This window comes from Penaeus chinensis, chromosome 20, assembly GCF_019202785.1.
Source record: "Penaeus chinensis breed Huanghai No. 1 chromosome 20, ASM1920278v2, whole genome shotgun sequence".
Lineage (NCBI taxonomy): Eukaryota > Metazoa > Arthropoda > Malacostraca > Decapoda > Penaeidae > Penaeus > Penaeus chinensis.
This window is the reverse complement of record NC_061838.1, coordinates 18,868,402-18,876,725: the sequence shown is the minus strand read 5'-3', so window position 1 is coordinate 18,876,725 and position 8,324 is coordinate 18,868,402. Positions and strand designations below refer to the sequence as shown.

The window sequence follows — 8,324 nt, the reverse complement described above, 5'->3', positions numbered from 1 at the left end:
ACACACACACACACACACACACACACACACACACACACAGATGATACATACATAAATGTGATGTGGCAAATTCATATGATATATCTGTTTTCTAATAAATATCTATGTAGTCTATAATAATTGCAAATGTAACAGATTCCATGCCTAATGAAATCAGTAATAGTGAACAGTTACATGGAAAGGGGAAAAGAAAAGAAAAGTTCAAATAACATATTTTATACAATAAATTACAAAACTTCTCTCCATATTTATCAAATTAGAAAATCTATAAAACAAATTGCACACGCATATTAACAACACCATAATCCTAGGTAACAAAATCTGGTTCCTCTTTAATCTTGATTTGCCTTCCACTTCTACTGACCTTCAAGGACGGGATAACGGCTAGGATCTGGTCATCCTCTTGGTCATCCACGTTCCTCTGTCTCTTCACAGTTCTAACAGCTGCCCTCAATTTCTTCTTACTGGGATCCACTGGTTTCTTACATGTATTCACCTTTACTGCTTGTGTTTCTGAAAGGACTGGGTACTGTTCTTCCCATACGTGGTTGTGGATATCTCGTAACATCTCATTTAGAGGTTCAGAATCGGTAAAGCTGCTGGAGGTAGACCATTTATAAAGCTTCTCAATGATTTCTTGGGATGACAGTTTAGGGACTATGGGAAATTCTTGTTTAATACCTCCTTTCCCTTTTGAATTCTGATCGCACAGTATTATACTTTTACTCTTCGGTCTTTGGAAGAGGTTGTCTGCCCTAGTTTCCGCCTTGGAACGAGTCTGTATAACAATTGGTTTCTCATTTTCTACTTTCAGTGAGTGTGTGGAAGATGGAATAGTAGACCGTTCTGGCTGGGATGATACTGTGATAGTGTAGGAGGATATGTCTCCATCCCTACCAGAAAACTGCACATCACTTTCACTTGAAACTATATGGGGTGGACTGTTTCCTTCAAATTTTGAAGCTGAAACCACTGATGAAGGGATTGTGTAAGTAACAGCTTCTTCTGTTCCATCAGCTATTTTCAATAATATTTTTCCAACACACTCAACATCAAAAGCACTTGCCACACAAGTACATTTTCTATTACCTAATTCTGTCACACAGACAATACCATTGTGAAAAGTCATGCATTTTACACTATCCATTATGAAATCTGAATTTTCATATGCTTCTGATGCCAACCTGTGACGTTCTTGTTCTGGTGTTAATCCCTCACGTGACTGGGCTAGCATAAGCAGGAGGCACAAATGCAGACAAGGCCCTAAATATGTAAGAGTGGGACACTCACACTCCATTGTGACAAGATTTACTCTGTACAAAGTTTCTGGAATATTATGGCATGGGACATGAGCCATCCAGTGTCCTTGCCAAGTAACAAGTTGTGACCATCCCTGATGCAGTAGTACTCCTGCCTGTTCACTTGCTGTTCCTTCCATCAGAATGGACATATTTACCATTCCATCAACAAAGCTGAAAATATAAAAATTGCATCTATTATCACATGAACTCCACGAGATGTTCAATGCTGTGAAAATCTGAGATAATGCTTGTGAAAGCTGTATAAGAAGTAATAAGATGTTCAATCCATTCAATGAATTCAAACACAAACACAAGGCAAAATCACACTGGCATAACACATGGTAACTGTACTTATTTATGTAAATGAAATAGTTTCATTGTCATGATTACCACAGAAACTTACTTTCTGTGTTCCATGACATTATCTGCAATCAGTCTCAGTAACTCTTCTAATGACTTCATTGTATGCAATCCCTTTAAGAACTGATGATGGATTTTCAGGAAAAATCTGTGGAAAAAGTATTGTATCAAATACAGTGCTCTATTTGTGACACTACTTTTGGAAAGTATGGGAAACGAGTATTCTCTTCCTCTCCTATCTTAATCTCTATCGTGTCTGTCTCCCTCCTTCCATCTCTAGCTGTCTCTCTAGCTAGCTCGATCATTCTCACTATGGCCTGATAGAATCATGAAAATTATAAATTTGTTCAATCATCTCTTATCAGTAATGGGCTCTGACCAAAAAAATATGCTAATGCAATGATTATATTATAAGAACACTAAGCACTTAATACTGTACTTTAACTAAACAATACACAAACAAAACTGAAAAGATCATGAATACATTAAGCAAAGTATATACATCAGTAATACAGTAACCTTTCAATGAGAGAGTTTGCCTCCATGTCATAAAAACAGTTTCGACTGAAGTCGCACCACTTTTCAGCACATGGTAACCAGTCAGCTTGTAGCATGGAAGTAAAGGCTGCAAACTCTATTCTTTGCTCCATCTCACTCACAATGAAAATAAACTCCTCTTCCTGAAAAGGGAGGATAACAGTATCAGTTTATTCATAGCACAGTACTTTTCCTCTCGCAATGAAAGCAACATATTTTTTTCTTTTTGCTTTACTATATATGATTAAAATGAATTACCATATTCTTTACAACAAAAGAATATTGAGGAATAATTTGTGGTAGATTTTTATCCAACAAATTTATATTCAACACACATTGCAAAAAAATATAACGTTCTGTATGGCAAATCAGTGTCAAACCAATACATATTCCTAATACTATACCATAATTAATCTACTCATAATAAATGATATATAACTCTGCAGAACCATTATGAAGTAATTATGAGTAATTACTTATATCAGCAATCAAGCCAATGACATCCAAAACAGCATGATCCTATGAAACTAGCTTGTCAGTAAGAAATTGGGAGAAACAAATTTACAATATCACCAAACCATATCAAATATTCTGTTGTTAAGTTGATGCTGCCTGGGATAGTAAGTAGGAATCTGCCATACCCACTGAGTTCAGTTTATTAATTGTAGTTACACATATATGGCTCCAAAAGTACTTACTCACCAAGGAGTATTAAAGGTACGTATAACCAGGTAGCTCTACTTCCGTTTAGTTTGTTGAACCCAAAAATGAAACTGACTTTTTCCCAAAAGTATTCTGATGGCTGTTATTTGTTACCATAAAATAAAAGAGAGGTATTTGGTTTTACTTCTGGTAATTATTACAATAATGAGTAATTATACAAATAATTATGTATTTAGCCAAAATACATTTATTAAATGTTTTGTTAATTTAAACTTTCGTCTGTTGCATAAGCATTATTTCTATAATTAGTGGTAGTTGTTTTGTTTAAGCTATGTTGTTATTTTCCTTTTTTTTTTTAAAGTGGGGAGGTGTAGCACATCTCTGGATCAAAATAAATTACAAATGTACGTGAAAAGACAAATACTAATTATGTACAGAATAAAGAAAACCATCAATTATCTAATATTTACAGAACAAACTTGTACAATTGACAATATTGCATTTTGAGATCATAGCAACCTTGATGATTAAGAACACCTATATGTTTGTGATTACTCTGAACATCACTTGTCACTTTATAAACCTATATAATCAAGTTTGATGTTCTTGGAAACCTCTACATTTATTACAGTTTTTTTTTTTTCTCTTTGGGAATGGAAATTATTCTATAGCCTAACTGTAAACTCTTTGGTTGAGGAATTTACATACTCACATAGATATCAGTAAAAATAAGTAAACTGTAAATTTATGACGATCTTCAGAGTTCCACTGACCAATGAACAGCCTTGTTTCAAACGTGTCGAGGCTCCAGCTATCAGAGCTAAGTGAACAGACTATACTTATCTCACCTGTTAAACTCTTTCCTTGATTTTTGGAAAGCTTCTCTTTTATCTTATATTGCTATTAGCAAGGTTAATAACATTATAATAATCAAAATACCTATAATCATAATAATAATGAGAGCAACATTATTGATATAAGTAGAAAAAAAAAATCCCAAATTCTCAAGGGAAGGTGAAATGAGGTGAGGTTATGAGGTCCACTAGCTGACTCCTTGTTAGTTGTGCTTTTGTGGAATGATGGAGGCATAGAGACATTTCAGAGCTCGAGGGAACACTACATTTTCCTAGTAGCATAAGGTTAAGCAATTGATATATAGGTGTATGTAAATATGGCTTTGTTTTATTTTCCTCCTATTTTTACACAGTGCATAGTAAAGTAGCAAAATTTTTTTTAGTACCACTATATTATTACCTGTATTATAATCATCATCACCATCACTATTAGAATGTTGACCTAATTACCTACATTTTACATTTAAACACCTAAAAAAAAATTCAAGGTAAACATATAAAGTATCCAATATTACCGTTTCGGCTCCTTTCAATTCACTCATGAAGTGGATGAGCACTCGGCGGACATCTGCATGTTCCTTCTCTGAGACTGGAGATGTCTGCAGCCACTTATGAACTTCCTGAAAGGTGTACACAAGATATTACATATTGCACCTCTACTTCAAATTTAATAGCTTACCCTCAAATTCCATTAAAAATCACAAGCATAAGTAATTATGTATTTCATTTGTCCTATATATACTTATGCAATGTATACAAACAACCAATAAAATCTGAAATGACTTTTGGCTTGCATGGAAAAGAGAGAGAGAGAGAGAGAGAGAGAGAGAGAGAGAGAGAGAGAGAGAGAGAGAGAGAGAGAGAGAGAGAGAGAGAGAGAGAGAGAGAGAGAGAGAGAGAGAGAGAGAATGAAAGAGAGAGAGAGAGAATGAAAGAGAGAGAGAGAGAGAATGAAAGAGAGAGAGAGAGAATGAAAGAGAGAGAGAGAGAGAATGAAAGAGAGAGAGAGAGAGAATGAAAGAGAGAGAGAGAGAGAATGAAAGAGAGAGAGAGAGAATGAAAGAGAGAGAGAGAGAATGAAAGAGAGAGAGAGAGAGAATGAAAGAGAGAGAGAGAGAATGAAAGAGAGAGAGAGAATGAAAGAGAGAGAGAGAATGAAAGAGAGAGAGAGAGAGAGAGAGAGAGAGAATGAACGAGAGAGAGAGAACGAAAGAGGGAATGAAAGAGACACCCTCATCATGACTAGAATTTATTTCAAATCTTGGTTTCCTATACATGCCTGAGCCACTTGATGCCATGATATCAGGATGAGACTATCTGGATACATGGTTGATATTGCTTCTGCAAAACTATGCAGCTCTCGATCTAAGAAGAATATTCTGTAAATATGGTATATTCTAAAAACACCTAAAATTTAAGAATGGGATATTACAGTTTCATAGAATTACACTTTCCTAAATACAATATGTTACAATATAATGTAATAGTAATAAAATAGCCTTAACAATGAAATCAATAAAATGTCTAAAAATGGCCTTAACAGTCTTAGGAAAATAAAATGAAGAATGTTTTTCATTCTTCAGTTGAAGAAACCTATTAATTTTCAAGGAATAGGAAGCAAACTTACTTTGGATTTGTCTGACATCTGGATCTGAGCTTCTCTAGTGCCTGAGTAAATGTGTGACCGTCATCAGAGCTTGTAATAACATAAGCAACAGGAAAGGCATTCCCTTGGTTGTCCCTCACTACTAATACATAGACTGCATTTCCATACTGTCTGAGACCTGAAATTTCATAAAATACAATAAAATAACTGAATTCACCCTCGTCTGAATATTTAAAAAAAAGGAAATTATTTGCATATACAGACTGAAAGATGACTTACCTTCATAGTTCTTCTCAATAAAGACTAGGTGTTGTCCATGCAGATTGAACATGTCTCTCTGCTCACTGTTCTGGAGCACAACCATCAATGGCCGTGGATTGGCACCAGTAGTTGTTCTTGACTGATAATAAACACAAGTCTCCCGGTACTCTGTTCTCAGAAGTCGTGTCACGTTGTCTTTGTTAAGTGTGTCATATTTTCTCGGCTTCTTAGATTCTAGGCTGTTATTCAATGGTACTTTAACAGGTTTTTTTAGGGAAAGAGCAAGCTGTTGGATATCTTGCCGAGAAGGAAAGTACCGTCGATTCTTGTGATCAGTATGCTTATGGGACTTATTCCATTTTGCTATTTCATTCATTACATCACTCACTTTCATGCCTCCTTTCAAGTGTGACTCAATGATAAGCCTCAGCGACTGATCAATGCGACTGACCCTTGACTCTTCCCTGTTGGTTGGATCATGGCCATTATGAACGAGTCTATAACGAATGATGCAGGCTGTTATAGTTGCCCCCTCTTCAAACATAAATGAAACATAAGCAGTGCAACCATTTGCCCTCGTCTTTGTTGGGTCTCCTGAAGAATTTCCTGAAAAGTAAATTATGAATAACAATAAATGGTCACACATTTGAAAAAATCTTTGGTCTTTAATAGATACAGGCTTGTGATAATTCCTTCATTTAAACTAATTAAGTGATAGATCTTTTTACATCCTGTAAAATGGTTGTCAGACCTACAGTAATTCCAGGACATGAAGACTTTTTGTCCCTTTCCTGCATTCAAAAGAGATTTTCTAAGCAAATCATATAAACTCCAGAGATTAATATTGGTGATAATGTTCATATATAGTTAAAGCAACATACAAGTTTATTTTGTTAAATTTTTTCTGTCAAGTAACTACTTTAAACATCCATTGCATGCAATCTCAGTTGAGCAGTCTTTCAAAACCTGGTGGGCTGTTTTGACATACTCTTTTTACTGTCAATGGGAGGCAGGGGGTGTGAGGAAGTAATTCAAGTACTCTTTGACAAAAGTCTTCCAGTTATGCCCACTAAACTCACCCCATTTACCCCATTCCCTCTTAGTCTTTCATCTTCTCAAGCCAATTATACAAGCACTTCATGGAGTCTCAGTGAATGAACATAGTAAATATAAAAATGTATTGTATAACATGTACACTTCCACAAACATCACATTCCCAAATACCCTTTATACTCCCAACTCTTCTATATGCAACTGTATAGCCCTTGTACCCTCTTCCCACAGTGCCACATTAACAGTATTACATTTTACATAACTGTCTCATGCTTTACTACTTTTTAAAAATGTTTTATACACATAGAAACATGTTTTATTGCTCTCTCCCTCTATCTTTCCATCCCTCTCCCCCTCCCTTTTCTATAGCAAGAGTAACTTTTTTCAACTTAGATGCTCAACTGCTCAATACTTATGGGACATACCATCATGTGACACACTTTCTGGTGTCAAAAGATCAAAATGGACCTTGGTCTTATACAAAAGTCTGATGCCTTTCCGGCTTGCATATAGGGCAAGGCAAGAAATTAACATTTTCAAAGGTTAAATAGCACTGTATTCAAAACCTGTGTCAGTATATGTATATGTATATGTATATGTATATGTATATGTATATGTATATATGTATATGTATATATGTACATACATACATATACATGCTTATATTCAAATACTGCTGCATTTGGAACTCCTTGTTTTGCAAGTCTAGACAACTTATCAAGTTTAGCAAGACAACGAGGCTGCATTTGGAACCTCTGAGGCCTTCATTGGCCGCAATGCAACCTGCTCGAAAGTAAACATTCACTATGTTATCATACAAATGCTACTGTGACATCATCTCCTCCTGCTTGCCTGGCTGCAAAGGAGAACAGATGGATGAGATGGACAACTTGTCCTTGTCCAAAATAAGGGTTCCAAATAGTCAAAACATTTTGTCTATCTTGGCCAGCTTGTTGGACGAGGAATTCTGAATGCAGCATATATTTTGATTTTTCCATATTATCCCTTGTCTCATAAAAAAATAAAAAAAAACTTACCTTTACAAGCATTACTCCTTTCACATTCATATATTGTCTGTCTTGCAAAAATTTTGGGTTTACTGAACGTTCCTTTCTTTTGCTCATAGAGTTTGGTAAGATAATCATAAATGAAATCTTGTCTGTCCTGGCTGACTGGAAGAACTTCCACGCCAACACCCTTCATGATCCTGCTCCTTGTCCTGTTCACCGCCTCCTTCCTCAGCCGGCTCAGGAAGGCATCGGCCAAGCTCATGTAGCAAATCGACTTCTTCACATCCATCTTGCGAGGGAAGCTGACTCGTCCAAGAAAAGTACATGTCCTCCGGCGTGCTGCCCCCTTTCCCCTTGCTTTGGTTGGTGTTGAAGTTTCACGCTAGCGAAAACGGTATCATCTGGGGTTTCTTAGTTCGAAGTCACTGATTCTGCTTCCTCTACCTGTTTATGACAACAAAGGTTCACCAATATACCAACTTCATGCAGTTGATAATCTTTTTTAAAAAGGTTTTCACTTCTGTTCGTACATCATCGTGTTTTACTTCTTCTTTCTTCGTTTACAAGACCTTAAACTAAAATCGGTGTACATCCCCTGACTCTCTTCTTTTTCTCTATATCGCTGTTTGCTGTCGTTCCTCTTCTTTCTCGTTTTACATGGTTTTATTAAACCCTTCTT

The 8,324-nt window shown here is 35.9% G+C and overlaps 1 protein-coding gene across 1 annotated transcript in view; it reads right to left on the bottom strand.

Annotated features, from left to right (window-relative positions):
- Window positions 1–200: 200 nt before the first annotated feature.
- Window positions 201–8,324, bottom strand: part of LOC125036192 — an 8,158-nt gene continuing 34 nt past the window's right edge. Inside the window, exons 1-8 of the mRNA XM_047628636.1 lie at window positions 7,673–8,324; window positions 5,601–6,188; window positions 5,343–5,499; window positions 4,995–5,094; window positions 4,231–4,335; window positions 2,181–2,341; window positions 1,705–1,809; window positions 201–1,472 (exon numbers count right to left, since the gene is read on the bottom strand). The exon at window positions 7,673–8,324 is cut by the window's right edge and continues 34 nt beyond it. Of these exons, the coding sequence (XP_047484592.1) occupies window positions 308–1,472; window positions 1,705–1,809; window positions 2,181–2,341; window positions 4,231–4,335; window positions 4,995–5,094; window positions 5,343–5,499; window positions 5,601–6,188; window positions 7,673–7,934 (2,643 nt within the window). The 5' untranslated portion in view covers window positions 7,935–8,324 and the 3' untranslated portion in view covers window positions 201–307. The remainder of the gene's footprint in view (window positions 1,473–1,704; window positions 1,810–2,180; window positions 2,342–4,230; window positions 4,336–4,994; window positions 5,095–5,342; window positions 5,500–5,600; window positions 6,189–7,672) is intronic.